Source organism: Rhinolophus sinicus, linkage group LG09 (assembly GCF_036562045.2).
Source record: "Rhinolophus sinicus isolate RSC01 linkage group LG09, ASM3656204v1, whole genome shotgun sequence".
NCBI lineage: Eukaryota > Metazoa > Chordata > Mammalia > Chiroptera > Rhinolophidae > Rhinolophus > Rhinolophus sinicus.
This window is the reverse complement of record NC_133758.1, coordinates 6,645,529-6,662,736: the sequence shown is the minus strand read 5'-3', so window position 1 is coordinate 6,662,736 and position 17,208 is coordinate 6,645,529. Positions and strand designations below refer to the sequence as shown.

General features: G+C 36.9%; 1 protein-coding gene across 2 annotated transcripts in view; it reads right to left on the bottom strand.

The window, feature by feature from the left end:
• TMX3 (thioredoxin related transmembrane protein 3) overlaps positions 1 to 17,208 on the bottom strand; it is a 41,105-nt gene that overhangs the window by 8,922 nt on the left and 14,975 nt on the right. Inside the window, exons 5-13 of one of the 2 annotated variants that reach the window (XM_019729345.2) lie at positions 15,318 to 15,363; positions 13,900 to 13,980; positions 11,125 to 11,224; positions 10,401 to 10,478; positions 6,517 to 6,583; positions 5,417 to 5,515; positions 2,621 to 2,678; positions 2,383 to 2,436; positions 1,558 to 1,614 (exon numbers count right to left, since the gene is read on the bottom strand). In XM_019729345.2, the coding sequence (XP_019584904.2) occupies positions 1,558 to 1,614; positions 2,383 to 2,436; positions 2,621 to 2,678; positions 5,417 to 5,515; positions 6,517 to 6,583; positions 10,401 to 10,478; positions 11,125 to 11,224; positions 13,900 to 13,980; positions 15,318 to 15,363 (640 nt within the window). The remainder of the gene's footprint in view (positions 1 to 1,557; positions 1,615 to 2,382; positions 2,437 to 2,620; positions 2,679 to 5,416; positions 5,516 to 6,516; positions 6,584 to 10,400; positions 10,479 to 11,124; positions 11,225 to 13,899; positions 13,981 to 15,317; positions 15,364 to 17,208) is intronic. The other variant, XM_074339862.1, reaches the window with a different exon arrangement.

Genomic DNA, 17,208 nt, shown 5'->3' with positions numbered 1-17,208 from the left:
TGTTTATTGGACCCAAATTGCTTTGGTCTCTTGCAAACTCTGTTTAAATCATGGTTTTCCACTTGGTTTTGAGTATTAAAAAGTCAGGGCCAAATTTTTCAAGTACCTTTAATAATTGTACAGATCCTTCATTACATTTTCCTTTGTCTTGATTTCTTTATCATATATTTTATGTCTGGTACTTTATATCTCTGGTACATCAAATCAGAATAATAGAGATTAAAAAATGGAATATAAATGAAGAAAGATAACGCCACTTTATAACTTCAGGCTTTTAACTGAAAATGCTGTCACTTTGAGTTTTTAAGTTTGGTTTCATTGCCCCACTGTTCTGACTTGGAAAATGGAAGGCTCTAACCGCACACACTGCAACAACGAACGACGGCATCTGCTACCCCGACGTTACAGAGCAACGCTAGCAGGACCGGACACAGCGCAGTGGTGCTGACGTAGCGGCCCTGGATGGATGCCGCTGGATAAGCACATCCGTCTCTCGTGAACGTACCCCATCTTTGCACCAGGGCTACATGAAAGCTCCAGCACTCTCCTAACCCCGCTTTGCTCCCACCTCCTGTGTTTGCGCTTACGCGCTGCCTGAAATAGCCTCTCTCCATCCTCCATTCAGCTAACGTCTCATCCTTTCGAACTTCTCTTAATCGCTGCCTCCTCAAGCAAGCATTTCTGAGCCCTTCCACCCTAGTGTGCATTGGGGTGGGGGGTGAAAGTCTCTCTAAAAAGTCTTTCTAGAATCCTCTACTACACAGACTTTTTCACACAGTTTTGTGATGATCACGTCTTACCAAGCGGACTGTAAGCTTCTGAAGACAGGGACTCTAATTTCCTCAGTTTTTGCATCAACAGTGTCACACGTAGTGTGTAACATACACGGCCGGACAGTTAAGTTCGCGATTTTCCACCATGCACTTACATGGTGGCAAGTTCACAAACCTAATAGTCCAACCTGTACAGTAAATACACACTAAATAGAGTGAGCTCTTATTTGAAATTTATTAATTCAATATAGGTATAGCAAATGTTTTCCAGTATCTTAAACTTTCAGAAGTGACAAATCAGATCTTTACATTATAAGCAGAACCGATGAAATTATTGTAAAATTGTGTATTTTCCCCATAAAGTTATTTTAATCTGTTAAAATAAATTTATTCTAGAATAACAAGTAATACTTGAATACTAAAAACTGTCTACTTCAGTTACATTTGTTCATTAAAAGTGATCTTAAAGTAAGGTGTATACTAAACAGAAACTATAAAATTTTCAAGTTTTTGAATGATGTCTTCTTTTCAAAATGCTATAAATTATTAACATTGGATTGGGAGACACATTTTTTTAGTACAGAACAATATGAAAATTTCATTTTTTCAAATATACATGTAAAAAGTGAAGTAAAATATTTAATGGGAGAACATCTGTATCAACATACATCAAAAGTTTGCCCTTTTCAGCTATTAGTCCTTCTGTTTCTCTCTCAGAAACAGAAATTTAAAAATTGATAGAATTGATAGCAAAAATTATTTCATCATTTAGCACTTTACTTACTCCATCAGCAAGGTATTTATATAGTCATTTCCATCCATATGTCCAAACTGAAAATCCCTAACCAACAACAACAAAACAAACCAAAACAAAAAACAAAAAAGAGAGAGGGCAATATTAAATACAAAAAAGAAGAAATTAACTTGGTAAGCTTGTAAACATATAAATCACGTATAATTAATGTAGAAAGGCGTTGAATTCTATAGGTTTTCGAGACACAAATATACACAAGTAAAATTAAACAAATTTTAAGACATTTGTACTACGTTTAAAATGCAGGGCAACATAAGCTTTTCTAACTAAAATACGTTTAAGTAAAACTGCCCACTTGCTCTAAAACAGGACTGCTCAGAAGATGCCCCTACTGTGCAATAGCAGAAATACACTGATCCATCATTAGAAGACTCAGAACAAAAAGGGAATAATTAAATAATGTAACAAATTTGTAACTGTGTGTTATGGCAGCAACAAACAGAATGATTTAGCACACAACAAAAATGTCACTTCTTTTTCTATGTTAATGTTTTAATTCCTGTTACAATCACCATTTGTCTGACTCATGATTGCTCGTTTAACCTCTCAAAGTATATGTGCATATTTTCTTACCACAAACTTATCCCAAATCCTATCAAGAAGCAGGTACAATACAAATTATAAAGCGTTTTTTGTTGTTGTTGTTGTTTTTTTTTTACTTGTAGCAACAAATTTCAAGTCCAGACGATTCATATTTCTGTATTCATCTCGGGAAGCATGAAACGCTACTTTTGGTTTCCTATATTATAAAACGTAGCTCAAGATAAAGGAGTCACACCGAATGCAAGCACCTACCTGTGGAACTGGTCTCTGTAATCCCGAGCAACTTCCTGAATAACTGACTTTAATCTGCAGAAGAACAAATATAGGACTGTTTCATTTCTTCACTTGAAAAATCTATAATGATTCAATGATAATGTCTGCTGCCTTATCTAATACCACAGGAAAAGATACTATGCTAAGTGTATCTGAAGCCATGTAAAGGCTGAACTAGGTGACACTTGAAGCTTAAAACAATTTCAAGGTACTATACCTGGTATGTTCGACTGAAGTATTTTTCTCATCAATAACTGCAATAGCCACAAGCTTTCCTGAAATGAAGAATGACAAATCTAAGTTCAATAACCCTCATATGCAAACTTTTCAGCTATTACTGAAGCTGTGAATTGGGAATTAGTAAACAATGTTTCCAGAATTTAATTCCAATTACACTATACATTATACTCAGTGAATCAGTGACTTGGTCGGCCCCAAATGGTAAGTTCCCCACAACCTCGTCCTCAAAATGTAACTAATAGTAAATGTTTAACAATTCATATACACAAGTTGTATTTTTCAACATAACCCACAAAATGATTAAAGTAAGTATTTGTCAAAGGCTTAAAACTGTAAAAAATAAGTTGATAAAAGAAGTTCACTTTTAAGTACTGCAGCTCTGCAAGAATGGTATGAAACGAGGACTTTCACACTACCTACCGCTCCATCTGGGACCAGGGGTCACTAACTTGCCAGTAGTAACCCAGAAACAATGGATTTGGGTTTATTTATCCCTGTACAGAACGTAAATCGTATTTGTCTCTGATATGCTCTAGGAAGGCAGCATGAGAGCACTGCAGTCAGACAACCAGACCCTGCGATCCAGCGGTGCCCATTACGTCCTCAGCCAGAGAGAAGAGGGGTGAAGCATCGGCATTTGTTAGCTGTGTGATTTAACTTCACTAAACTTCAACTTAACCCTGGAAACTAGTATCTACTTCAAAGTTAACGGGAGAGTTGAATGAGATTATATGCACGAAAATATTGGAATGGTTTCTGGCTCAGAGTAGGTATTTGAACGTAGGATTAAATCAGTGCGCTACACCCACATCTGAACGCTTCTTCCCTAGTTGCGTACTGCTCACGTGCCTTTAAATTCCATACAATCTTGACTCTTTTTAACCCTCAGCTGAAAACACTAATTCACAATGATCATTTCCCCTCTTGAAATGTGATCTCATTTACTATTCAGTGCTTGGTTTTTGCTATGCTTCTTTACTTCTCAAGAGCGTCTTGAGTTTTTTATCAAACTGCCCACCATACACAGAGCGTCTTCTCACAGGCCAGCGCAGGCTGTTTCTCACACGTCAATTTCACGACTCCTGCGCACCAAGCATCATGCCCAACCCTAGACCGGTCACAAAGGACACGGTGACAAGCACTCACAGACACAGCCCTGGACCGGACAGCACAGCCCAGAGGAAAGACAATCACGCTAACAGGTGCAAGGTAAACGACTGGAAGAGTTCTGAAGGAAAGGAACATGGTGTTTTTATAGGAGTATTGCAGAGGAAACTAACGTAGCTTGAGGGGGTCCATGAAAGACCTTCCTAAGGAAGCAATATTTGGTCTGACTCTGATGCATGAACAGAGATTAACTACACAATTGCAGGCAAAGAACAGGATGCATGAAGGTGCTCTGGTGCAAGATGCAAAGCCTCTTTAAGAACTGAAGAGTCAGTGTGACTGGAGAAGGGAGAGGGTGGGAAAGACTAGAGTGAAACGAGACTGCAGATTTGGGCAGGAGTCGCAAGGGGCAGGGACCAGAATTTCTGGGGAGACACTGAGTGTCTGAAGCCGCCGAGAGCCAGGAGTCAGTTGCGGTGCTTGTGTACATGGCCACGTGAAATGAGGAGCAGCGCGATACCTAACAAGGATGATTACGGCGCACATGCAAAGGAACACTGACTGCCACAGCCAACTTCTTTCCAAATCAACCTGGGAGAAGAACCTACACGAACAGAGCCCATTTTAATTACCTTGCGGCCATGCTTCTCCTATGATCACAATAACTGAAAGCAAAATGACTACTCCCACATCTCCCCCCTGCCCTTCACAGGCCTGAAAGCATCAGGAGGTACACCCACAAGTCAGCCCCCAACCTGAGCTAATACCTGCCTCCCTCTGTAAGGATAAGCAAAGACAGAAACACCACCCGCCACAGAACGCTAAACATGCAGGCTCAAGAACTAGAACAACTATATTACCCGGAGAGTTACAAAATAACAGGAGAACCATTCGAACATTTCTAATTTGTATTCTTAATCAGATTGGAGTGCAGAAAATCAGGAAGTGAAAACCAATGACCATTACCTCTCAAACAAAAAAAATTGAGCCTTGAGTCAAGTTTTCCCATTCTTTTAATCTAAAACTATGCTTCCATCCTACTTATCACAAAGATGTGAACAGAGACGAATGTGGTAACAATAACCATGATTTCTTATTTGTAATCCACTATAAATGTATGAAACACATCCTCCTAAAACCTACATGGTTCGCTTCCTATAGGTTTTGTAGTTTTCACATATTTGAGACCACAGGTTATCTTCTTGTAGCTTTCATTTTTGCATTTGTATTTATATTTGCTTTGCCTGTCAATTTCAACCCTGTAGCTTTAAGTACCCATGCCAATTTGATGCCCATATTTTCCTCACAAGGAAAAGCAGGTTGGAAGGTTGAGAGTTCTATTCAACTCTTATTACACAAAATCAGCTTCCTGAGTATAGCTTCCTGGTTGTCTTAGTCCCGCGTTTCCTTGTTCTCCAGGCTCTATTTTCTCGTCACTCTCACTTCTATTAGCAAGCCCTCTCTGGCTCATCTTTGATTCACATACAGAGCTACGTTCTTTAGTAAAATTAATCCATATTCTCATAAAACACAACTGGCATTCAGGTCTAAGGAAGAAATGAAATTATAGAACAGAGCTTAAAACCCATTTCCTACAGAATCAGATTTAAGTAATCAATGAAGGAAAAATTCCGTCGAGTGATGGAGAGTTGTGTATGTTTGTTACCGGTGTCTCCAAGTTCATACAGGAGGAAGCCATCCATAGTCAGATAATTCTGAAACCTCTCCCTGTTGATCCAAGATGACAGATCACCGTCTTCATACTCTTAAAAACAAAGTTGGTAAATTACGGTGTAAACATGTGATTACAATGTTTCTAATGTTCTGTTCTAGCGGTATGCATAAAATGCTGGACACAGGCTCAAAATCTTAAGTTCATAAATTTCATTTATAGGAATCTATTCTCAACCCTCGGATGTACAAAAGCATCACTGCACAGAGCCATTCTTCACTGTGTGTTTGCTGACGGCCCTGAGGGACCTCAGAGCACCATGTGGGAATTGTGGGGTAGGTATTTGACAATGCCAAGGAATGACTGTTAATTTTGTTAAGTGTTATAACAGCATGTGGTTGGCTATAAAAAACAAGTCCACATTGCTAAGAGGCACACAATGAAGCACACGGTGATGAAATGCCACCGGGATTTGCTTTAAAATAATTCAACATAGAAAAAAACTTCTGGAAGCAAAAGGGGTAAAGATCTCAGTAATGTTCTAAGCTGGGTGAGTGGGTATGTAGGTAGGGACTTATTATTCAAGCATCCTCTTTACTATGATGTATATTACATGTAAGAAATATATTTTACAAACAGACCAAGTATTTGCTTTGATGAAGAAATGCTGGACAGCAGGTGTGTGGTTACTTCTGTCCAGCAGGGAGAGGAGCTAAGGGCAGAATACCCCTGGGCGCCACCATTATTGAAGATGTTTTATTTCTTCACCTTTTTGTGAGTCTGAAATGTTTCATCTTTTTTAAACATTAATTTTGAATATTTTAAAGTAATGTATAGAAACTGCATAGGATTCACTTCTCAAAAAGGGAGATGACCTGACCAAAAAACAAAACAAAACAAAAAAACACAACCCAGAACAAAGAACGCTAAGTGGAAAAAGGTGAAAGGTAAGAAAAATGCACCAGTCATTCAACTAATGAGAACTATAGGCAGCAGCTGCATTTACTAAATCTTTCATCCACATTTAAGTCCTATAATAGACACAGCATTTTAATTTTAAAATGTTTTATAGGAGCTGAAACTTTGGCACTTACCATCATAAACAAAGTAAGTTTCATCTTTGAAAACAAGCACAGCGGGCATTTCTTTCAGTGTCACATACTGCAAAAATCAGACGTGTAAATAACTTTATTTAAAAAAATTTCCATTGGTAGCTATGATTTCAAATATAATAAAGGACGCAAGACAAAAACAAACAAGAATGACAAAACTGTTACAGTTAAAAAGAGCACAGTCAATCCCAAATTCATCCAAGGACGGGGTTTGATCTCACTTTTTCATCCCCTGGCACAGCGCCCTGTTTTCTATGGAGAAAACCATGGAACAGCCTTCGAGTTGCTAAGACCTAAAGACATCCTGGGAAGTAAAGGACGAGAGGCACTCGGAGGAGGCGGAAGAGCAGCGCGTGAGGTACCAGCCAGCACAGTGGGTTCGAGTCCTTCCCCCCACTCCAGGGCTACGTCACGAGTCCATCACTTCACCTGGGGCGTCAGCTTCCTCCTCTGAATATCAAGGACACTGAGCCCCCACCTCACCAGGGACTCAGGAGTTAGATCTGCTAACAGACGTGAGAGGAGGCCTAAACCGGGAACTGCTTCATAAATGTAAACTTACAATGCTATTTGATAATAAGGGATTCAGTCAGAAGGTAGTTGCTTCCTATACCTGTATTGTAATTTTATCAGAATAGTAAAATTATGATAATGAAATCAGTATTTAGAGCAAAAGAGATATAATTTGGGTAAGCCACAGAGAATTATCATATGAGTGTGGCAATACGGAAAGTAACAACAAATAAATAAGCAGTTCAGTAGCTAACTCATAAAATAACAATAAGAATAAAAACAGCTGTCCTGGAAAGATTATAAAGGGGAGGAAGCATATGTCAGGTAATGTAGAAAGAGCTGGTACGTGACTAGTAAAAAATGGTACAGCGCCATGAAAATAACTGTTTTAAAGGCAGTGGTCAAGTTTAGGTAAGGCTGTGTCATCAAGCATGCCTCTATCCACCTTCTCTTAGGAACTCGACCCCAAAGGCGCTTTGCAAGTATTTCTTATATTCAGCCTCGCTCTCCTCAAGGATATCCGAGTGGGCCACACCATCACATTACTAAAGAGCTGAAACTTTGCTGCCATCCGTTTCCACGTATTTGAATCCCTCCTCCTCTTTCCTGTGGTCCTTTAAACTCACTCTCTTATATTACAGTTATTTGTCTACATGACAAACTTCTCCATTCATCATTCAGTATCCTGAAGTCAGAAACTGTCTTACTTCATCTTCATATTCCCTTATTCCATTTATTGAGCTTTTTATAAATACTAGTTGGAAAGCTAAGGAAGCTTTGCATGACCACACATTAAAATTCAAAATCTGGGGATAATATAAAATCATGGCTTTTGTCCTTATTTCAGAATTCTCTAAGGGAGTAAAAAACCTCACATTATTCTGAAATAACTATTCAGAATACTTTTGCACAGAAGACTTTTGCAACCACATACTCAGAATTAAAAAAGAGATGACAAATATTGATATTTGCAGGAATAATTAAAGAATGTTAAATAAACTAGGTAAGAAGGCTATTAATAAAAATTAAAAAACAAACAAACAACCTGATAGTCCAGAAGTGTGCCCATGTAGCGACACTGTCTGTACCCACCCAGATGTGACAGGTCCCAGGGGTTTGCATCTCAGACATCCCGGCCTCACGTGAGGACTGAGATGGAGTCAGGGCCCTCTGAGGCATGCCAGGTGAAACTGCCTGGAGAGCTTCACGGATGAGCGTCCAGTAGGAATTCTCATTTCTAATACTAAAACGTGGTCCATTGCACTTATGAGACAAAAGTATATTGAAAGTTCTAGTCCATTCTAGGCCTCTACATCACATTAAGATATCCTAAGACATCCCAAAATACTGCTTCTTCAACTTTTGAGGCATTTGTTTTAGAATCTGATGGTAAGTATGGCTAATTTTCCAGCCTATCTTCCCCCCACCCCCTTCAAATAAAAGCATATACATAAAACACTGCAAAATAACTTCTGAGACCAAATTATGTAAACCCAAATGAGTTGAAAGTGGCCAGAAATTGTCTGGTGTTCCCCAAGGAGTTGAAAACCATTTTAGAATATATATATTTATAAGAAACATCTATGTACACGTTATAGGAAGCATTAAACACATACTCTAGGTAATGTGCCATGTTTTCCCGAAAATAAGACCTAGCTGGACCATCAGCTCTAATGCGTCTTTTGGCGAAAAAATTAATACAAGACCTAGTCTTATTTTACTATAATATAAGACTGGGTATAATATAATATAATATAATATAATATAATATAATATAAGACTGTGTCTTATATTAATTTTTGCTCCAAAGGATGCATTAGAGCTAACGGTCCGGCTAGGTCTTATTTTCAGGGAAACATGGCAATCTTTTCAAATGTTAAAAAATATTAACCAAAAAAGTAAATGTGTAATATGGTATACCTTTCTGAAAAAAACTATTTTGATTTTTTTAGAACTTATACTGATTAAAAAGAAAAAGGACTCTGATTCATTTCATGTTTCAGCTACTGCCAAATTCCTCAGGTCCCCATCTCTGAAACACCTTTCTGAAGAGAAGCCTGTACTTGTGGCGTTCGCCTCCCTACCTGCATGCCTCTATCCACCTATTCTCAAAGGCCACCGATGAAGCTCCTGTCCCCTTGCCTGAAACCGTTTCTCTTAAAACCGCTGTCATCCACGTGGACAGATATCATGGCTGCTTTCCTGTCCTTTTCACAGTCAGTCTGCACAAGCCTCACTCACTGGCCACTCCGATTTTAAACTGCTTTTATCTTGGCTCGTCACTCATCGTGTTTTCCCACTTAATGGCTCTTGTTTCTCCTTTTCCTTTGTTGTCTTTAGGTCCTGGGCCCTCTTATTTCCTTAACACTTTGCATCCCATGACTAAGAAGTTTATTTATACAGCCTTCACGCCAGACCCCTAAATCCGACTGTGCATCTCACACGTGTACCTGGCTGTCTGATTCACCGAATCAAATTAAAACGAACAACGCAAAACTCTTGATCACGTCCCCACCCGCCAACCTGCTCCTTCTGCAATATCCCCAAGATCATAAAAACACCATCTACCAGTTGTCCAAAGCAACCACCTAGCGCCATCCCTGACTCCTTCCTTTTCCTCCCGATAAGCAAGCTCAAATAATTCTATTTCCAAAACACAACAAGTCTTTCTCTTTTCCCCAGTTCTCTTACTAATCTCCAAGCCCAGATTTCCTATATGATTTCACAAGTTTAAAGGACTTCTGTGGATCTCCGCTCATCCCTATTCAATTCTTTGTGCACCTGCTCACGACTTCCCGGAACAGGCAGACCTGCGGGGCCTCCAGGGGCCTCTGCTGCCTCCCGTGTCCCTTCTCCCCGCACTGCAGCCACCCGGGGCTACTGCTCTGCCCCTCGACATGCCAGGCGTGCCCTCATCTTGGGCACCAGCAGCACTGGTTCCGTTTCTCATGGACTCTGGCCTCTGTGTGGCTCCTTCACGTCACGTAAGTCCCAGTTCAAACATTTTCTTCTCAGACACACATTTCCTGATCACGAATCTAGAGCAGCCATTCCACCTCTCAATGTCCCCTCCTGTCACAGGGTTCCTTTATTTTTCTCATTGCAGTAACGATCCCCTTCATAATTTGGTTACCGAGGACCACTATCTCAGTCTGAAGACCCAACAGAAGACCTCACCTCCAACACCAGCATTTAGTCGCCCCCTCCACCCATGAGAATGTAAGCTCCATCTATCAGATCCTGTGCCCACCTCACCGTCACTGGGGACTTAATACACAGCGCATGGCACAGGATTAGAGGATAAAAAGCAGTGTTATGAAATTAAGTGATGGAAATCCAATTGTAAATATTACCTCAGGAACCACTTCTTCTGAGGCAGAAAAAAAGTATGTATACACAATTAGTTCTGAAGCCGCATCTATGTATTTCTCCTGTGAAAATACAAACAAAAAAAGGCAACTTAAATATTAAGATCAAAATTCATTCCTCTTTAAACATTCAGAGTAAGTAGTATTGTCACAATTTTCCTCCTTAAGTCCTCTAATGTAAGAAGATGGGATATAAGCAAATGAAATAAATTGTTTCTAATGTACAAAACCATTGTAACTAAGTACTTTCATCCTCTAAAGTTCTTTAAACATAACATAAGCTGAATTTATAGTTAGTGATTTGATTTGCTGATTATAGGAAGAGACATGTGTATGTATACACACATATATAAAATAATTTAATACAACCATCTTTTGCCTTTAAAAATTTTACACTCAAAAACACTGTGCAGTCTCAAAGACTCAAAATGCTAAAAAGCAATATAAAATTTAAACAACCAAGTCAATAATAGGAGAAATACTAAGGCAGGTGACATCTACCCACTTTTTACTCACTTCGGTTTCATGAAGGCAAACACCATAGAGGATAAAATATAAAGTACTGTTGTTATAAAAATACTCAGATTGAAATGAAGTGTTTCCAATAAGTGTGAAGTATTTTGAGTCTCTGGTGAAGTTCGGACTATACAGAACATTAAATTACAATATGTCTGTGTTTTCAGATTAAAAACATAAAATCACTTCATACCTTCAAAGGTGACTCTCCACCTACATAAACGAAAAACACACGATGTCTTTTCTGCACATGTTCAAACATTTGCTGACTTGGAAGTGGCCGAATTAGAGCTCTGTTTGAAAGCAACACAAACGTAACGATGTGAATGTACGTAACACTATGGAACGATTCACGTAAAGTGGTGAATTGTGTTATGTGTATTTTACCACAATTAAAACCAAACCAAACCCCCAAAAAGAAAGCAACACAAACAAAAAACAAACTTGCATTTGAACTAAGGATAGTGCACAATTTACTCCTATTTACATGATAGCCTATCATGTCTAAAGCTATAAAGTTTAAATGTTATATTAACTGCATTTTAAGTATATCATCCAATTCACATAAATCTAATAAAACTGTAGCCCATGACCACTACTGTATCCACATAATACAAATATAGCACCTATCATTTAATATCAGTTTAAAAAATAAGTTTCAAAAACATCCCTTTAAAGAGTATGATCATAGCCAATATTTTGATAGGCAAAAACATTTATTTAGAGTCCTCAGCAAAAACAAAACAATCCACATGAGAATTATTCTTTCTTCTTTTCAAAAGATCATTCACACAAACACTATGAAATACTATCCCAGGAGATTATACTATGTTATGAATATTTATGTCTTACTCTGTCCACTTAAATGTTACATAGTTTTAAAATACCCTATAGAGGTTAAAATCTAAAATGTTTCCTAAGTATGTTAGTCCTTTCAGGAAAAATAAAACGGAAATGGTAGTCATAATAGTACCTAAGAAACTCATAAAAAGAAAACAGTGCAAATATTTTATTATATACACATATTTCAAAGCCAAATAGACTCAGAAATGAATTAACACCAAAGGTTATTACAAAACATATCATTTACAAAACATTGTTAAAAAAACTAAGAGGCAGTGTTATAAGATTTTTACTCCACCAAATTTGCAAAAGGAACAAAACTTATTTTGCAAAGGCAAACATATTTTCAAAATGCATAATTCTTCAGATGCATTGCATCACTCTACTCTAGGTCCTATTTTTACTTTAGTAATTAACTGATGCAACTCCAGAACTGACTCTTGAAATTTCATTTGCAAAAGAGTCAACCCTAATTATATCAGGAGAAGCACGTCTAAGCTTAATCTAAACCTCATTACAAATTGCCAAAAGGTAAATCGTGGAGGAATAAAATACATGCTACCAGCAATCCCAAAATATATTATCTCTAAATTTATTTATTCACAAAGCAAACAGAGAAAATGAAATATGCAACCAATGAGAAAATACAGTAAAAATTATAAGCTTCGCAAACTTTAACATATATAAAGATCATTCCTAATTCTGTGCCTTTTCTGAAAAATTTAAGTCAGATGGTGTCATGCCACCCAAGAAATCCATCCCACTATTTCAATTTACCTTAAAACTACTGAAAGCTATCAATAGAATATATCCTGTCACACTCATAAGAAAGTGCTTATACTTTCAAAGTCAATACAGGTTAACCTATCTTGAATGAATGTTGTCTTCAAAAAGTTGCACATAATCACTTTAATAATTATAAACACCAACTTTCTTTATACCAGAGCAACAGGCAGCTTAAAAGGCAAAATTACTGCATTCAAAACAAACCAACAGGAAATGTTTATGGAAGAATTTCAGTTCCTTGTCAGTAAAACTTCAGAGATCTATAACTCAAATAGATCTCTGGGTTCTAATTATGTCACATTATAAGCAAAATGTGCAATAATACCTCACAATTGGCATGAAGCAGCATGATGCAGATCAGGGAGAGTGTTTTAGCTGCATCTAGTATCACAGGTTATGGATTAGAAGCCCAAATCTATTCAGAATAATAATCTTGTGGGGTTTCTCTTAAAACTCTGAAATTAGGTAACAATAAAAATAAATTGACGGGGCCGGCCCGGTGGCTCAGGCGGTTAGAGCTCCATGCTCCTAACTCCAAAGGCTGCCGGTTCAATTCCCACATGGGCCAGTGGGCTCTCAACCACAAGGTTGCCAGTTCAACTTCTCGAGTCCCGCAAGGGATGGTGGGCTCTGCCCCTGCAACTAAGGTTGAACACTGCACCTTGAGCTGAGCTGCCTCCCAGATGGCTCAGTTGTTGGAGCGTGGGCTCTCAACCACAAGGTTGCCGGTTCGACTCCTGCAAGGGATGGTGGGCTGTGCCCCCTGCAACTAGCAACGGCAACTGGACCTGGAGCTGAGCTGCGCCCTCCACAATTAAAACTGAAAGAACAACAACTTGAAGCTGAACAGCACCCTCCACAACTGAGATTGAAAGGACAACAACTTGACTTGGAAAAAAGTCCTGGAAGTACACACTGTTCCCCAATAAAGTCCTGTTCCCCTTCCCCAATAAAATCTTAAAAAATAAATAAATAAATAAATAGAGATAAACCAGGGAGTACAAAAGCAAAACTATAAAAAAGAATAAAAATTAAGATTCACAAAGTTGTTAGAAGTAATCAAATTTTGAAAATGTATTAAAAATTGGGGGAAAAATTCTTCTATACACTGAAAAAATTTAAATATGAGGTTAATGAGTATATAATAAAAATGACAGACCCTTTTGTTTTTTTAAAGGATCTCTTTACATATGCTACATAACCCTCTTTTCTCATAAATAGACACATTTTATTTAGGTTAAGTCCCTAAAAATATGTGTTCAATAATGGTTTACTAAAAAACATTTAATTTCCAAATATTAATATCATATAGTAGAGGCCTTTTCTAGTAAAAACTTACCCAGATACCCTGTGAGCAAACTCAATAATATCATCTTTAGTTCGTGGTCCTCTATAATTATAAGCCAAGTCCCCCTTTAATCTTAAAAAGAAAAGGAAAAAGAAAAAAGCTTGGATTATTTCAACTGTGTTAATAGTTAATGCTAATCACTCTCTCTTATTACATAAAGTTACAATATATAAAACAGTTAATGCAGAGGTGTTTCAGAAGCAGCATAACCACATAAAATAGACAACTGGCTTCAGGAGACCAGAAACCCAAAATATAAAGAAAATGGCTGTATTTTATTAAAATCACATGATACTATTTTACTCTGTATTCAATAGTTGTATCTATGTCTTCTAAATAATGAATAATCTACACATGCATGGTCAAGAGCTTGGTAAAGCATTATAATTCTCACTATCTTCTCTTTTAAAAAGTAAGTAAAAGAACAGGGAATTAAAATTATTTTGGTAGAGGTAAAACCAATTTTAAGCAATACAACAAGTAGTAACTTGATAGATGCTCGAAGATTACAGAGTAAAACAAAGCGTAAAAACACCCCTTCTGGAAAATTAGATAATTTTCCAAAAGTCTACCAATGAATTGTGTCCAACTGAGATAAAAAAAAAAAAAAAATTGTAAAAGCACAATACAACATCTACAATTAAACAGCAAGAATGGACAGGATAATATACTTATAACACAAGAAAGTAAAAGGTTTAGGAAACATTTTTAAAAAGTGGGGGAAGGTGGGAGGGAGGTCAACACAAAACCCAAGAAATAAAAAATCAAAATTACTCAAATTTTGAAATTTGAGATTTTAAAATACTGAGAAACTTACTTCATATAAAAATAAGTTTCAAAATAATTTAACTCCCCACATTATCAAAATAAGGACACGGATGAAACTCCTGAGAAAATTCAGTAAAGCCACTATAAAATAAGCCCTGTAGAATTACCACACCATTTCTTCCCACTTAGACACTCTGTATTAGACTTGATCAACACCTCCAGATTAGAATTAACATTCACAAATCTGATTCTCTTTGTTGCTTTCATCTCAAATGCAATGTCTATTGTAATTACAGAAAAGCACAACTTGTTAGGAGACAGGATTCACGTGGCAAAGCGGAACACACTCTTGAGCTCATGGGTGAAAAGCGTTTTATCACTTGCGACTGTATCCCTTGTCCTGCACAGTTAGTACTCAGACACGTTCAGTGAATTAGCCGTGAACAACACATTTACCTAAATACAAAGAAAAGCATAAAAAAAGATGCAGTCCCTGTCTTTTGATCACATACTGCACCTAGAAAGAACTGCTGAACTCAAATCTTCAATCCTCCAAGGAAGCTACTAGAAATTAATGTAATAAAACGTAAGTAGAGTGAACTAATAAAAATATACATATAAACATACAACACTCAACTTACAGCTTAATTGTTGGATAACCTCGAACTCCAAACTCTGAAGCAATGCCTTGATAAGAAAAAGAATAAATAATTCTAAATTTTTTTAAAAAACGAGAAACTAAGTAATAAATGAGCCTTTTACTTAGAAAATATATGGATATATTTATACAAACTCATATATTTTGTTTTTAAGTCTAAAAAGAATATAAACTTACACACAAAAAAGAAAAAAAAAACATGACATTCTCATACAAAATATAGTATTACTTAATAGCCTAACTTATGGCCCGCACAAAATACTATGACAAAATAAGTAAAAAGTGCCAAAAGAGTAGTTAAAATTTTATCTCTAAAGTACTTATTTTATAAGATATTCTTGTTAAAAAATATATACACATATATAAAGTCTCACTTCTCATTTGACTTCATTTCCAGGACAAATATTTCTTTAAAAGGCCCATCTCTCCTTTTAATGTTTTGAGTCTTAAAAGAACTGCATTGTATTTTAATTTTAAAAACATAAACCATATCTGCAAATTTATTTAATTCCTATAGTCAATATATGATCTAAAAGCAACTTTACTTGTTTTAGAAGTTTCTGCTTTTGTGATAACCTAGAATAATTCCAACTGTCCCAAAGTTTATTCTGAAATCCTTAGTTAAAATGAGACAACAGTTGCTACAATGGCATCTTTTTGAGGGAAAGAAACAGTAACAAAAACAAGCAAATGATAGAGAATCAGGACTTTATAAATTATAGAAATCACAATAGCAAATTAATACTGTGTCACTTTACAGATTCAAGGCAATTAGAACAGGAAAGAAAAAATAAAATGTTCCCAGTTAATAGACAATATACAATATATTTACACAATTATACTTGCATATGTAAAGTATACTGTATTTACTCACATGAGCTCTCCCTGTGGTAATTTTCTTCATTTCGAGGATATTTTCTTACCACACTATGGTATAAGAAAACTACTTCTATATATATGGGTCCTGGTTTATCAATCGCTTTAATAGTCATTAATCTTTGGGTTCAAATCACTCCCCACCAATACACAAGAAATAAGTGAATTTGTGGCAAAATAATATCCCCAAATCTCTCTGCCTTCCTTTGTCAACTCCAGAGCTTCTCCTTAAACATATGGAGAGAGGGGACTGGAAAGTGATCAATGCTGGATTTGATGAGAGGTTAACAAAAATGAGAACTCAGGTTCTAAAGACGTAAGTCCTGACTCTTCAGAGACCAATTGCCTAATTTGTGCCCATTTCTAATTTAGAACTGAATTGTCAGGTATATTCTAACTGAAGGCTGCTGTTATTGAGATTGCCTTCAAAGAAATTATTCGGGGGAGACTATGTGAATAAAGTATGTTATTAATGCTTTCCATCCCAAATTAAGGAGGCAGGTAAATAAATACAAGTCCTCATTACTTTCAACTAAAACTCTCTGGAAACTGCTAAAACATAAACACTAACAATTGACTGGAGAGGAAGGTATATCCACTAGTAATTCCTTATACAATTCAGCATAAAATTTTCTGATACACAAATAAAATTAAACAAATGAAATAGGCAATCGATGAGACAATACAGTGGTGGTGTTTTACAGCTTGATGTTGTATTTCTCACAAGAGGTTTCAGAGAGAAACTTAACCACATCACTTAAAAGCACACTTTGACCCTGTCACTTAATTTCCTCAGTTTCGCAAGTACCTACACGATGAGATGGAGACCACCACCCACTCTGGAGTCCCTTGGCTCCTTCAGCATTACCCTTCATTTCTGACAGAATTTCAATCGACAGTGACTCCTAAAACTTCAAACTTAGGATTCCCTAGAGGAAAATGGCTGTATAATTTAAAAAAAAGCAGAGCAGCAAAGCCCGAGTTGTGGATCTGCGTTA